Genomic DNA, 15,586 nt, shown 5'->3' with positions numbered 1-15,586 from the left:
AAGGACTATATCAGTAGGTAATATAGGTATTAATTCATGCAAGGATGCTGCCCTATTCTAAGTCTTAATGATTTAAGACCTTCAATCTTCTTAACCTTGTTTGGTGCCATAATCTCCTTTGGCAGTCTGGCAAAACCTTAGACTTTTCTTTGGAATAATGTGCAGAAAGTAAAGTTAATTATATTGAAATATTTATGAAATTTTTAAAAAATATATTCACATACCACAGATAAATTGTACTGAATAAGGGGTTTGCCCAAGGGGTCTTAAGTTTGGACCAGGGTTCACTAATGGTCTTTGGACCACCTCGTAGATTATTAATGAAACCTGGACTGAGCTCAGGAACCCTAGGATCAATGCCTTCTTCAGTATAATTAAATGAACTTTAGTGTCAAGTTCTGCAGTTCCAGATGGTGTCATGTCTGTCTGTTTTTGGTGACACTTCCATCTCTGGCCACTATTTAGCCAGTCTTTTAATCAAGTCATTGTTACTCCATTGATTGAACCAATTTAAAAGATGTTTCATCAAAAGTCTTTTTTATGTCATTGTCACTTTTCAATGACTAAATCCCTCCCTCTCTTAATAAATCCTTACCTTTTGATAAATGCTTTCTTTATGTAATGAGAAATGTCAGAAAATGTATATATACTTCATCTTTAGTCCCCTTAGATCATTATAGACTAATGACATTGTTTAGAGCTCTGAAGCTTTTCAATGTTGTTTTATTTTAGATTATTGTTGGGCTCCTTTTTCTCTCCCATTTTTTAGCTCTTTGGTTGGTAACAGTATAGAGAGATTATTACATAAATACCAAATCCCTGGTAGCTAGCAGTGAATTCCACACACCTCTATTATGTTCCACAGAGCGTTGAGCAGTGGAAGAGTTGTGGGTCTCTTTCCTAGTAATGGAATTTCGGAGTGTAAAAGACCTTCCTGACCATACAGTTAAATAAGATTATATGTGTTCCTTGATTTATTTACACAATTAATATATTACCTAAACACAACTTTTTTTTAATTGGATCCTATTTTCAAGGTACTAGGAACAAAGAGCAGCTCATAATTTAAATGAATGTTAGTAAATCCTTTTACATTCCTTATTCCTCTGTAAATCGATCTGTAAAATTTTTTAACAAATTTCATTCATATAGTATGCAAAATTGTTAATTACTTCTTACTTAAAACACAATAGTAAGCAATGTGACATGACAAGGGTAAGTTATTTTTTAAACTTTATATAGAGTTTAGTAAGAATGTCCTTTGACAAGGCAATTATGAAAGAAGGTTGCTTGGACCAACCTTATATGGGATTTAACTATATTAGGTTTGCTTAAACTAAGACCCAAATATACTTGTTCTTAATAATGCATTGGATTGTTGAAATGCTACTGAAAGAATAGCAAAAAGGTGATATTCCTTTTAGTCAACTAATAGATTTTCTATACCAATAGAAATAGAAATCATATTCATATGAATGATCAAGAATAGAGAAAGTCCATCAACAGTCTTTGAAATGAATGTTTCTGGTTCAATCCTCTACCTGCATGCCCCATATGTCTCTAGTCCCCTAATCACTCTAGGATAGTTAGAATCTCTAAGTTAGGTGTCCGGTTCTATAATTTCTCATCTATGGTCCTAGGAACTGACTTCCTGGAGATCTAGGTTTGGCTCCAGAAATTCAAGAAGACTAGTTTGATTTTAGTTAGTAAACATAATTTGTAAAGTGCTTAGTATGATGCTAAGCACAATGCTTTGTATTGGGGAGTCAAGAAAAGGTAAAAGATCATCTTTGCTCTCAAAGAGCTCACAATCTAATCAGGGAGACATCCGGGGAAGAACCGTGTCCAAACAAGCTATATGGGGGATAAAATAATAATGAGCAGAGGGAAATCATTAGAAGGAAAGGGAACCAAAAAAGGCTTCTTGTAAAGGATGAGATTTTAGTTGGGTGGGTTTGGAGAAAGCCAGTGAAGCTGAGAATTACAGATAGAAAACATTTCTAGCACCGGGACCAGTTAGGGAAAAAGATTGGAGCCTAGAGATAGAGTGTCTTGTTCAATAAACAAGGAGGGGGCCACTAGTTAGGTCAATGGCTAGAGAACCAGGCATGGAGATAGGAAATCTTGGGTTTCAGATACTTCCTGGCTGTGACCTGGTCACTTGACCCCAATTACCTAGCCTTTACCACTGCTCTTCTACCTTGGGATGGATATTGGTATTGATTCTAAGACAGAAGGTAAGGGTTTGAGGAAAAAAGAAAAGAAAAGAAACACTAAGGGGGCCAGGGTCACTGAAGCCCAGAGTATATAAGGAAGGGTATGAGTTGTAAGAACACTGGAAAGGTGAGGGGGTGGAGAGTAGATCGTGAATGCCAAACGGAGGATTTTCTGTTTAATTCTAGAGATGATAGGGAATCACTAGAGTTTATTAGGGTAAGGTGGAGGGGAAAACATGATCAGACCTGCACTTTAGGGAGATCACTTTAATAGATGAGTGGAGGATAGCCTGGAGCAAGGGTGACTTGTGGCAGACAAGCCCACCAGCAAGCATTGTGACTAATGGTGAACCTCAGTATGCAAAATTGCTTTACCAGGAGTCCTTGGTAGTGAGAGTAATTCAGAACTAGGTTATATACTGGACCTGTTCTGGTCTGGTCCACACTGGGAACTAAACTGGGAAGAAAGAAAGAAATGATGTAATGTAAAGGCATGAGGTGATTTGTATTGTATTACTCTGAAGTTCAATAATATATAAATTCTATTAGGATATTTTTTAGTGCTAAAAACATGGGATTGAAGCCAATTTATGAATCTCAACCCTGCCACTTTTTAACTTTGTTATCCTGGGCAAATCACTCAACTTCACTCAAGCTCAATGTTCTCATCTGTAAGAGAGGAATCATAATACTTATACCTGCCTCACAAGATCAATTGAGAAAATACGGGGTATTCCAAAAGTCTTGTTTTTTTAATAAAACTAGGATATATATATACATTCATACATACATATAAGTAAAATGTTTTGTAAGCCCTAGAGCTATATATAAACCATAAAACCATATGAGTATACCTACACACATATAATTCTATTATTCTTGAAAAAAGAACTCAGATGACAGCTTGAGTCTTCAGTGATGGAGAGTGTTGCTGTTATCACCTGCTACCTTGTAGGTCTGTGGTGAATGACTTATTTAAAACCTTTGTTCCTGCATTTCAGGTCTAAGAGGAAAGTCCTTGGCCGAAAGGATTCTGATGATGATCATTCCCGAAACCATTCTCCATCACCTCCAGTGACACCCACTGGGGCTGCCCCCAGCCTGGCTTCCCTTAAGCAAGCAGGATCCATCCAGAGAAGCATTCGTAAGAGTAGTACTAGCAGTGATAACTTCAAAGCTCTGCTGCTGAAAAAGGGGAGCCGGACAGATGCCAGCTCTCGAATGTCAGCGGCTGAGATGCTGAAGAATACAGACCCAAGGTTTCACAGATCCAAGTCGGAGTCCTCGTCAGACACCCCTGACAGCCCCTCAAGCTGTTCTCCAAACAAGAACAGGAGGGCCCAGGAGGAGTGGGCCAAGAATGAAGGCCTGATGCCAAGGAGTCTGTCCTTCTCTGGCACCAGGTATGGCCGGAGCCGGACACCGCCTTCTGCTGCAAGTAGCAGGTACAGCATGAGGAACCGAATTCAAAGCAGCCCCATGACTGTCATTTCTGAGGGAGAAGGGGAAGCAACAGAGCCCACAGAGAACAGACTCCATCGGACTGCAGGAGTTGGAAGGGAAAAAGAAATGGATGGATTTACTGGGAATGAAATGGACACTAGTGATCTGCCATATTCTGAAGAGTGTGGCTCCAAGGGAGCTCAGGCTCCTAACCATGTTGACTCCACAGATAAGACAGCTAGTAAGACTCTATCAGGACAATGTAGAAGTTCTTTAAGGGAAGAGAGTTAGGCTCCAAGGATGAATGTACTTTCCCACTTAGTATTCCACATATGCACAGGGGATGAAGCATAGTGATCCCAGATTGGTACCATTCACTTTGCTGAGTTTTGGTTACATCCCGTGTTTATGCTATGTGCCGGATCATTGCTGGCTCTACATGGTAGAGGAAGGTCATATAGGACTTAGAAGGTATCTGTACCTCTGGTTTAAAAGCTTAACTTCTGAAAGTCCTTCCTGGGGAAAATTTTTCCTCGATGCTGGGGATATAAGGGTATATCTGCATTTGGGGAAATTTTTTTTTAATTGGTAAGAAAGTGTAGGAGGAAGGAGGTGTCAATCTATATACACTAGAAGCGTTAGGGAAACAAGAATGGTTGTTGCTTTTGAAGTATATTTATCAAGTTTGGTGAGTTCCATAAACATGAAAAGGTCTACAGCTGGTGAGAGGTGGTGGCTTTGCTAATTCTCGAACCAGACAAACGATATGAATATATATGCATGTGTGCTTTTGAATTTAAGCATGTCATGGTTAATACAGAGAAGCTGGGAGAGGGCTGGAGTTATTGGTTCAGGTACTTTTTTCTGGGAAAAGAAAGGTAGGTTTTTTGGTAAAAATGACAAAAGTGTGTGAAAATGGCACCACTAAAACTTGGTGTATGCTGCAATGCAGTCACCTACTCACATAGCCATCAACCTAATTTTTAGAAGGTGATGTGTTCTTAAATGAATTTCCTCCTTGAATAGAAACTTAGACAACCTTGGAGAAAACTGAAATGATAGTGGTAAAAAAAAGAGGAATCGGAGTAAGTGATATACTACTAAAGTTGGAATTTTTGGTTTATAAATAAAATTATTTCCAAAATTAAATTTGAAAGCTTGCACTACAAAACTGTGGGTAGAGATTTTCCTTTTAAAACTCTATTTTTGCCAGAATTTATTTTCTATTTGGCAGTTTCTCATCACTTGAAATGTCAACATTTGGTAACTTGGTCATACCAAAGAATGTTATGGCTGTTTCTTTCTAAGCTGCCTGAAGTATTCTTTTTAAAACTTTCATAATATAGAAGGATCTACCTTAATTGTCTTGTATATTAAAAATGATACTTGGAAGAAAATGCTGAGTAGTTAGTTCTTAACAAAGGAAAAGTTGCTCAAATTGGCTTGTCAAATTGAGCTCTTGAGTCATACTAGGAAATTTTTAAATTTAAAAACAAAAGACTTTACATTATTTGGCTTGTGCAGTTTTTATATTGTCTGTAAATACCTGAGGTTGTTAATTACATTTTTAATCTTCTCCAACTTAGAACTTAAGCATTTTTAGTATGTGGGGGGAAAGTATGTAGCTTTATTTATTTTAGGGAAATTTTTGTGACCCCTACCTCTTCCATCCCCACCCCTCCTTTGAACTCCTCTGTTAGTCATGTAAATTAAGGTTCTACTAATGCTTTCTTTTACCAGAGGGATCCAAGAAGACAATACTGTGATACTTAGCTCGAATAAAATAAGGCAGCCAATTGTTATCTTTTCTTTCATATAAAATTATCTTCCTAGATCTGCACTAATATTTTTTCAGTTCTCCATCCAACATCTCTACTCTAGGCACTTGATAGTCACAGCAGGAAACACAGTATATCTTTGAGAACAGCCTGAAGGATATGTCAAGACTCCTTCCATCTTTTGTAGAATTATTTCATTTCAAATTGGGAAACCAACAAGACCTGATATTATTCAACAATAGGAGCTCTTGATGATGTTTCTACAATAGGCAGAAGGGTCCTGAAGCCTGAATTCTGAGGCTAGTAGCATTTCCTGTGTTCGATCAAATTTAAGCAATCTTCTGTAAGGTCAGAAATGTTTGAATATTGGAACTCACTACTCAATCAATAAGTTACCTACATTGAAGGTAAAGTTGATAACAGACCTCATTAAAAGATGATCAGATTTTTCTAAAATTGTACAAATACACTATTTAAATTTGCTTTAATAAAAACAAAGTAAAGTAATATTTTAAAATTTTCCTCCTACTGTGTGTTGATCACACTGATGGTGTGGTAATGGGGAGGTTGTTTTATCCAGTCAACAAATGTTTTGCTTGAATGAAAAGAGACAACAGCAACTGGGACCAGAAGGTTCCAGTGAAAAGAGGCAACCCAATAGTGAAGAGGCCAGAAAAGGTCAAAAACAATGTGCTGGGAGGCACCATATAAATAGGAAAAAAACAACAAATAAAATTCTAGGTGGTCTGAATAACAAACATAGATAATATATGGAAGCATTCAGCCCTCCCTGCTTGTTAGAGATGGAGAGCTTTCTATAGGCATACAGAGAATTCAGAATGGAAAGAACCAACATTTAATCAATGTTCTAGCTATGTTGAGAAGGGAGCAATGTGTGGCAAATAGAGAACTGGCCTCAGAGCCAGGAAGGTCTGGGTTTCAACCTCTGAATCATACTGGCTTTTTGACACTGGGTAACAACCTCTCAGTGCTCAAGGCAGTAACTCTTTAGGCTGTAGATTACAGAGAAGCTGCTGACTTGCATGGTATAGTTTCCTCACCTGGGAATTCTCTCTTCCTGTGAAATTATAGGTCTAATCCTTGACCCTATTCCAGAAAGTCTTCTCTCCAACATTGATTAGCTAGATTCCTATGCTCTTGAGGATACCAGACTTTTTGTTGTTGTTGTTGGATTTAGACATACTATAACTGCACAAAGACAAATATTACATCTTCCTCCTCTGGCATTAAGACTGTTAAATGTCAAATAGTCATAGACAGATCTTGGGGTCATGAAAGCTCTTTCCCATCAAACTATAGAGAACAGAAAACAATCAGTTTTTACAAGAAGAGCCAAGATGATTGAAAGACTGATATTAAGGTTGAAAATCATCTACTAGATATCACTAACCTAGTAGGAGATTGTCTGATCTCTACCCTAACTGCCACTTTTTTTAAAAGGTCTAGGCAGTGGGAGTTAAGTGATTTGCTCAGGGTCAAACAGCTACAAAGTGTGAGGCCAATTTTGAACCCAAGAACTCCCATCTCTAAGACCAGGCTGTCAATCTACTGAGCCACCTAGTAGCCCCTCTAACTAGTACTTTAAAGAATAATAATAGGAGGGCATTTATGTAGCACATCACAGTTTACAAAGCATTTAATTTATCTCATTTGCTCCTTACAACAGCCTTTTAAGGGACTTCTGATCTATTATTCTCATTTTGCAGATAAGGAAATTTGCCCCCAAACTTCCTGTACATTGGTACTGGCACTGGTTAGCAGTGGTATTCTCCTCCATACTTTCACTGTCTCCAAGGTCAGCCTTTTACCCTTGTGCCATTCTGGACTTAGCATGGCATTTGAAATCTTTCTTAGATTGGGGATGTTTCCGTGGGAATCTGGATTAACAAGCTGGACTAAAAGTATTAGCTGGCATGATAAATTACAATGGCAGGAAATAAAAGCAACAATGAAGATGGTTTTTTCTCACCCCAACCTGCAAACAGACACACACTCCTACTTTGATCCATAGTCTTAATATGAAACCATTATTAATGCTGACTTAAAGCAGAGTAGAAAAAAATGCTTTGAATGTCTCCAGGATAATCACTCGCCATAGGTGATGGGCTCCAGAGATGAGCCACACCATGGCTTCATAAGATGCTTCACAGAAGCTTTGGTAACACTTTCTTATAAAGTAGGAAAGGATTGTTTCAGCCAAAGAGAAGTACAACATTTGCGTTCAAGTCCATATTCTGTATCTAATAACTAGAACTCAATTCTATACCATTATCTGCCTCATAAACAAGATTACAAAAGGAGTGGAGAGCAAGTATAGTCAGCAGACAGACTTGTAGACCAAAGAGATAATAATGACTGATGCTGGCCATCTCCTTGTTCTGTTTTGTTTTTCTCATTCTCTGCATCAGTTCCAAAGTATTTCTGCTTATTCTTTAGGTTATGGGTAGCTTTACGTACCCTTAAATAATAGTCTCTCTTTCCCTTCAATATCTTATTCCCACTTGAGGGGAAAGGTAGAGTTACAAGAAAATAAGAATTTTAAAAATATGATTTGGCATAGAGGCAGGTGAGATAAACTGAAGAAAGTGAGTCTCTGTCTTACAAGTAATGGGGAAAAAAGGATTTTGGCAACTTGGAGAAATTGCCAGGGGAACCCAAAATTCTCTGGTACATCCTACATCTTTGCTTCTCAGGATGCTATTTGGAATCGATATTTTAGGAGGTTTAAAAATACCAGATGGCATTGTTCATTATTATTATTCGATAGTAAATTGGATAATATAGTTAATAGAAAGATCAGTATTTCCCTAACTACCTTTAGTCAAATTATCATGCTCTTGCTATTCACTAGAAATACTATTATAAATAAGGGTAATATGTATGTGCAGATATATGTGTAATATATGTGTATATCAATAGCTACATCCCAGTGATATCTGTGTATATTCACTGTTAGCAACAAAAGGAATTCTCTTTGGAAGGAACTTTCAAACCCCTCTCAGGAAATTAAACTAATTGCAAACACTTATATAGTGCTTATTATGTGCCAGGCACTGTGCTAGGAACTTTTTACAATTATCTCATTTGATCATTGGGACAAAGATAGAAGTTAGATGTTATTATGATCTCCATTTTACAGATGAAGAAGCAAAGTGAAGCAAATAAAGGTTAAGTAGCTTGCCTATGGTCACACACTGTTTGAATTCACATGGGAACACATCTTTCTGACTCCAGGCCTGGCATTCTTTTATCTGCTGTGCCAGCTACTTGTGAAAAGAGTCCCATTAGCTCTCTCTGGCCAGTGAATTAATCCTTATGCTAAAAAGTTATAATGTATTAAATGTTATAAACTAAATAGAATGCCTCTAGAAAATAAAGGTTTAGTTTTCAAACTGAAAAATATTAATCTCAAAAACTAGAAAAATTACCATTTTATAACCAATAGCAGTTATAGGATCAAAATATTACAAGGCTATGTGGTTAAGTGGAGTAAAAAATATACATAGTATTTTAAGTCTATTAAACATGACTTTATTTTGTCCAATGATAGAGAAGCCATTGAAGTTTACAAGAGTTAAACTAAAAAAACCCCTAAAATTTCAAGTTTGGGGGTGGAGTTGCAGCATTTGTTTGTATTCCTTTTCCCTTCCTCCTTAAAATAATTCATGACATTTTTTTCCATTGAATTGATTTATTTTTTAAAAATTTAAAAATAATAATGAGGCATCATTTGAAATAGAACATTCTATAAGTCACAAAAGCAGGACTAGAAAAAAATGACTTGGACCATTACCCTAATGTTAATTGCAAGTTTTATGAGTCCTTACAGAGGGTGGGTAGAAATTAGCTGACAATGGAATAGAGGACTCCAGCTGTCCATAGTGATAGGAAGGTTCAATTGCTGATTAACCACCATCAACTGGAAATTTAGTATTTCCAAGGCTGATAGCGTGGCACTATCCACAGATAGTTAAGAATTTCACTGACACAAGAGAGGACAGTGTTCTCTTGAAGCAAAGAGGAAAAAAACCATATTAAAGTGAGAAAAGTAGACAGATACACCTATGGCTGTTTCCCCTGACCTTCTGGTGAAAAAGAAGAAAGACTACTGCCATTAATCAGTTTAAAGATTTTTGTTTTTAGGAGGAAATTGTGATTTTCCAGCCTATTCTTGGAGCAAAGGGACGTTTTAGGCATTAGGAAAGGCACATTCGAAAGTTCAGCTGATGGTGTTCTTATACACACGAGACTAAATTAACAATGAGCTTAACAGCAGTATTGAGATCTACATTAAGCAGCACTTTTGCCTTTAGCAGGAGCATTTCTTTTTTGTTTATTCATTTTCTTTGGAAGGTTCATTTTTCTTGATTAACCACACCTCATTGTGTCTATTAAGCAACTGAGAAGGACTGCTATAGCCAGCAGTGTAGTAAACCTTTTCATCAAAGACTTTTCCATCTTCTCTCAAAATGCTTGCTAATGTCAAGAGTTGTTCCTGGTTCTTCTGGGCACTAGAAAACCCATCAAAAGACCTGTGGAGAAGAACATTAGTAGACATGAATAATTTGAATACCACTATTTAGTGAGAATAGTCATATACTCTTAGCTTTGGGGGTTAACATAAGCCCTTAAAAATGAAGTTTAAAATTAGTCATTTTTTCCAGGCTATCTAGCTATCTACTCACTCCTGTTCCTCCTGAAGGAAAGGGCAGTAAGAAAATTAGTAATGTGGAGAGTGTTCCAGGAGAAGCAGTGTTCTCATGATTTTTGTAGGTAAAAATTCCATACTTCAACATCTCTACAATTGCACACTAGGAAAGCCTAATGAACATCTATTAAGCACCTATTATATATATCAGGCACTATGCTAGGTGCACAGACTCTCTCCCCAAGGGAATTTGTGGCATACTGAATAATAAATACCAATTTGGAGTTAAAATTTTTTTTTGGTCATCTCCCTCTAACCTTTCCTTTACAGGGATATAGCAGTAACTGACCAGGAAAACAATAAGATTTGGTCGTTTTTCCCTTGTCTGCAGAAGAGCTATCCTGAAAACAAATGGAAAGCAGACACACAGTGGAGAGAATGCTGTTTCACTTCATCAATGAGCTAGATCTTGTATGTGAGCTCTTTAGAAGGGATATGTACTAGAAACACATTTACCTGTCACTGATGAATTAAGTACTTTGGAGGGGAGGGTTATTGTCCAATTTTTAATAATGGAAGGAAATTTTACAGAAAAACTTACATTTAAGTTTTAAAATACACAGAAACTTGAGAAATTAAAATCTTCACATTGAGTCAGCAATATAATTTCCCTATACTCAAAGGGGATGCCAAAATATAAACATCCTTTAGATCAGTGATGGTGAACCTTTTAAAAACCAAGTGCCCAAGCTGCACCCTCATAAGAATGTGAGTTCCCTGCCTTAACCCAGACAGGAGTGAGAGGAAGTATTCCCATTGGGCTGCTGGGCAGAGGGGGTAGGTCACATGAGAAATGTCCTCAGGCTCCTGTGGTGAGGGGGAAGGGAGCAGTCTCCCCAGCATGCATGCCATAGGTTCACCAACAGCTCTAGATGATATATATGGGGGAAGAGGAGTAAGACCCAGGAGAGGTGTGGGTAAATGCAGTTTACCTCCTCAAATGTTTATTACCCTATATGTTTGTGCCAGATGATGCATTTTAGTAAAGTAGCAAATTTTGTGAGTATAAATACTTAGAAATACCTAAAACTTCTCTACCAAAATAAGTAGCAATTAGGGAGGGAAAAAGAGATCATAATTAGTTATATTTTATGCTAGAAAAATATGCATAGGATCAAAGCTGTAGGGAGAGAGCTTCCTACTTCCCTATCCCTCAAGGAATGTCTGAATAGAAAAATCAGTATGGCTTTTTAACTGTTCCAAGATTTCAAATATATACATGCACACACAAGTCCAATATTATATATAGATATAGATTTGTATGCCTACATATGGATATATACATGTATATGTACATATTCATAAGTATATATGTATATTTATGTATGTATTCATATATATATATACATGCCTCTCTCTATATACACACTTTTGTTTTTTCGGCCAAACTTCATAATCCTATTTGGGGTTTTCTTGGTAATGATACTGGAGAGGTTTGTCATTTCCTTTTCCAGTTCATTTGGCAGAAGAGAAAACTGAGGCAAATAGGGTTAAGTGATTCTTCCAGAGTCAAACAGCTACTAAGGGTCTGAAGTCAGATTTGAACTCAACATGATGAGTTGTCCTGACTCCAGACCCAGCACTCTATCCACTGTGCCATCGAGCTGTTCATATGTACACACACAGAAATATATTTCATATAGATACACAATGTGAATTATTAAGACAAAAGTTTTAAACTAGCCTATTTTATTCCTGTGAATTATTTGTGAGTTGCATTTCAGCTATTAAAAGGCATTTTAACATAAAATCAAAAGTGTGAGTTGACTTCAGAATATTCTGATATATGTTAACAGGGCTTGGAAGAGATTGATATTTGAATCTAAGCTCTATAAAGCCTTTTTTGATCCTTAAGCCAGAGATGAGCGATTTCTGTTTTCTGAACTTCTGTTACACTCATCTATCTACCCACATTGCCTTGTAGTTATTTTTGAACTCATATTATCGAACTGGAGAGCAGTAACTGTCATATACATTTTATTCTTCATAATACAAATTAATCGCGATATATCTTACTAGTATCTATATACCTTTTCAGTTCTGTTTCAGTGTATCTTTTCACATAAACTCTATTCCCCACGTTACATGACATACCACACTCCACATCCATTCTTTTGCAGACATGGTACTCTATGTCTAGAATGTACTTTCTCTTCTTCCTCCTCATAGTCCCCATCTTCTTTCAAAATACCATTCATGTCCTAACTCCTACAAACTGCCTTTCTTGATACCAATAGTAACACTCTTCCCTCCTGAAATGTATTTGTATAAAATTTGCACTTAGCTATGGGTTTGTATACATATTGTTACATCCTCCCCTTCCTTCGCAGAATATAAATTCTTTTCTTAACCACCATATTTTCAGCTTCTAGCATAATGCCTTGCATATAGCAGGTATTTTAATCAATGTAAAAGTTGAGTTGAGTCTAAACTTAGAAGAAATGGCCATTTATTAGTCTTTTTTCTGGTAAGATTCAAGTTGCATAGGGACTATATGAGCACACAAGTAAAATTATTAGTCTAAAGAGCTAAATTACCTCCACTTACCGTACAAACACTGTCATTGCAGCTCTGTCTTCAATAAAGACATCTGACTCTGAAGGCTTGGGTGGATCAGATTGCTGTTCAGCAGGGATGCATAAAGAAATGGTAATTGTAGACTGGCAAAATGGCCCTGAGCCTGGCTCCACATAGCTTGTCACTGGGGTAGTCATCTTTATCTTTATCTCTGACATGATAACAAATTTGAATGAAAGGAGAAAAAAGAATAAGCTGATGCTATATTATATTTTTCTATGTAATTATTTCACATCTGATCTGCCTCTAATTTTCTTGAACAGAATGATCTTTCATATATCCCAGTAAATATCCAGTTTTAAAGGAAAGTTACCATTTTTAAAATGTGTGTACACACACACATATTCTAACTTGCTCCATTTCCCATATTAAATTCTACTGGCAGTTGGGGTTCTCAAATCCATCAGATAACACTGAAACACTAGGAAAGGGTAGATCAGATGGCTGTTTTCAGGTGCTTATAATCAATTCATTAAACAGAAACAGAGAAAGAGAAAATACAGACACACTCTGAAGAAACATTTTGTAGTCATAGTAGTGACAGGGATAAGGTATTATCCCATCTATTTCCTCATCTATATGTTAAAGAGTTTCATTCAACCATCATCCCCTCCTCCATGTTCTGAAGTACCTGGTATAAGGTTAACCTTTAACTACTTGTTTTCCCTCATTCTCAAATAAATGAACAAAGAGATTTCTTTATAATGTATTCAATTGCTTAGGATCACAGAGCAAGAGCTAAAGTAAAACTTAAAGGTCATTTGGTTCAATCTTCTCATTTATAGATGAGGTTATTAAGGCCAAGAATCTTAAATTGAAAAGGACAAGGACTATATCTTGCTGGTTATTCTTTATTTTTCTGAAAAAACTAATCATGGTCTATAGAGTCATAGATTTAGAGTTGAAAGAGGTCATGGAGTCCGACTCCCTTATTTTACAAATTAGGAAACCAAGACAAAAAAAGGTAGGGGGAAGGTAAGCATCTTCTCCAGGGTGGCAAAGGGTGTCTGAGATGAGATAGGAAACCAAGTCCTGTTTGTGCTTAAATTTTAACTGATATAGGTAGGGATTATTTTTTATGATATTCAACAGAAGTTGATTGCTTATTCTGATAATTCCTTTCATATGCTAAAACTTACAGCCATATTGAACCAATTGCTGAGTCACCACTTTATATGTACCTAATGTGAACCACCTTACCTTTCTCATTCTTGCCTTGCATGTAATTATGAAGTTTTGTGAAGCCAGCTTGGACGGCTGCATCCCAGTCCATTGACTCAACAGAGGTACTAACCCACTTAGCTGGTTCATACTCTCGGATCTCATAACTACCAGGCTTAAAGAAAACAGAAACAAATTATATACATATATATACACATATATTAGGAAGAAGCTCTAACAATTCATATTTAACAATGACAGCCGCCTATTTCTGAATCTGACTAGAACTTAAACTTTGTGTACAAAAATAAAGGCTATCCCATTTTGGATGCAAATTCACAGGTCTATAATAATTGCCTGCTACCACAAGTTCTAGCTCCCTAATAAGGAATATTTTAATTTAATTTTATAGCAGGAAAAACTTGGGCCAAAAAAAAAAAAAAACCCTTTGTTTCCAGGATTTCCAGAATAAGGCATTTATTGCCTAGAGGAACGATTCCTCTATTTACATAATAATTTCTTTGCTAAAAATTACAGTGACTTTTTTTTTGCTAACATATTTAAGAGACCTAAGAACTTCTTCTTTCTCACTGCAAATTATCCTAAAATGTGAGACTGTTTCTGAGCACCGGTCCCCAAGGCCTTCCCAAAGTCTCAGGATGCTGAAGTTCACTCGACTGCCAATCTCTCGGGTTTGAAATAAATTCCAACCCCCCCTCCTCCCTGGACAAGGTGTTCTACCGGCAGGTAGGCTAGGTTTCAGCTTCACCCTATCCCACCTATTTCCCCGAGGGAAAGTGGCTCCCCATCCCAGGCTTTGGAGCCTGGGCATCCTGAGTCACTGCTTGTCTCCGCGCCCCAGCACCTTCTCCTTCCTTCCTGCCAATTGAAGAAGTTGGTCACTACCTCCTGGACTGCCTCCTCCAAGCCCCTCCAGTTGGGTGTCTCTGGGGCGGGGGCGTCTTCCGCAGCTTCCTCCTCTGGATCTGGGTCTGGTTCTGGGTCGGACATCTCAGACGTGGGGGGTGGCGTTAAAGGTCCAGGAAAAGATGAAAAGGAATTGGGACTAGGCTTGGTTGAAGGGGAGGCCTACGCAACTTGACCCACTTCTCTGCCCTGGCACCCAGAGGGCAGCACCTAGGCCAGAGACTCCGCCCAGGCGGGTCCGAGGGTGTGTCCAGGGATGCGGGTCTGCCCCGAGCTGCTGCAGCTAGGAAGTGGCCAGACTAACGCTGCGGATCACGCTGACCCGCATCGTCAAACAGCTTACTCCCAGCCCTCTCTCCCAGCGGTTCCGGTGACCGCCCAAGCAGCCTTGGGGCTGTTCACGAAGGTGGAGTAGCCGGGGTAGGGGAAAGGCAGGTCTCAACACCTTTCTGCAACCGCCCTCTCCAGGTGCTGGGGAGCACCTCCGCGCCCTCCCCTTCTCTTCCCCACTGTGGCTGGAGGAAGGTCTAGCCACTGAAGGGAGGAGAGGGTGTACCCTATAGGGAAACACTGCAGGCCGGTTTTTCAGGTTTAACTACCCCCTTCCCCCCGCCCCCCCAATATCAAAGGGTGATTGTGAAGGAAGGAAGCACCTTGAAACTTGAAAACCGACAGAAATATGAGTTTTCATTTGGACATTTAGAATGTGACCTGGAAGAAGCCCTTCGGCTTTCTACTTTAAGGAGAATTATTGC

At 38.0% G+C, this 15,586-nt stretch overlaps 2 protein-coding genes across 8 annotated transcripts in view; one reads left to right on the top strand and one right to left on the bottom strand.

The window, feature by feature from the left end:
* NHSL1 (NHS like 1) overlaps positions 1-5,960 on the top strand; it is a 268,808-nt gene extending 262,848 nt beyond the window's left edge. For all 7 annotated transcript variants that reach the window (XM_007484625.3, XM_007484624.3, XM_007484627.3 and 4 more), the window contains one exon: positions 3,218-5,960. In XM_007484625.3, coding sequence (XP_007484687.2) covers positions 3,218-3,950 — 733 coding nt within the window. In that variant the 3' untranslated portion in view covers positions 3,951-5,960. The remainder of the gene's footprint in view (positions 1-3,217) is intronic.
* Positions 5,961-7,063: 1,103 nt separating this feature from the next.
* HEBP2 (heme binding protein 2) lies at positions 7,064-15,385 on the bottom strand. The gene is made up of 4 exons (XM_001370251.5): positions 14,811-15,385; positions 13,944-14,079; positions 12,714-12,894; positions 7,064-9,990 (listed from the first exon to the last, which is right to left on the bottom strand). Exons 1-4 carry the CDS (start codon positions 14,913-14,915, stop codon positions 9,792-9,794), a joined length of 621 nt encoding a protein of 206 aa, XP_001370288.1. The 5' UTR covers positions 14,916-15,385; the 3' UTR covers positions 7,064-9,791.
* Between the last annotated feature and the right edge of the window lie 201 nt (positions 15,386-15,586).

The sequence above is a fragment of the Monodelphis domestica genome, chromosome 2 (assembly GCF_027887165.1).
Source record: "Monodelphis domestica isolate mMonDom1 chromosome 2, mMonDom1.pri, whole genome shotgun sequence".
Lineage (NCBI taxonomy): Eukaryota > Metazoa > Chordata > Mammalia > Didelphimorphia > Didelphidae > Monodelphis > Monodelphis domestica.
The sequence above is the reverse complement of the archived record's forward strand: the minus strand, read 5'-3'. Positions and strand labels throughout refer to the sequence as shown.

Coding starts and splice junctions, on each gene's coding strand:
- HEBP2 (XM_001370251.5), bottom strand. CDS start 14,915: ATGTCCGACCCAGAACCAGACCCAGATCCAGAGGAGGAAGCTGCGGAA. Junction 12,895..13,943: donor GCAAGGCAAGAATGAGAAAG/GTAAGGTGGTTC, acceptor TTATCATGTCAG/AGATAAAGATAAAGATGACT. Junction 9,991..12,713: donor GCAATGACAGTGTTTGTACG/GTAAGTGGAGGT, acceptor TCTTCTCCACAG/GTCTTTTGATGGGTTTTCTA.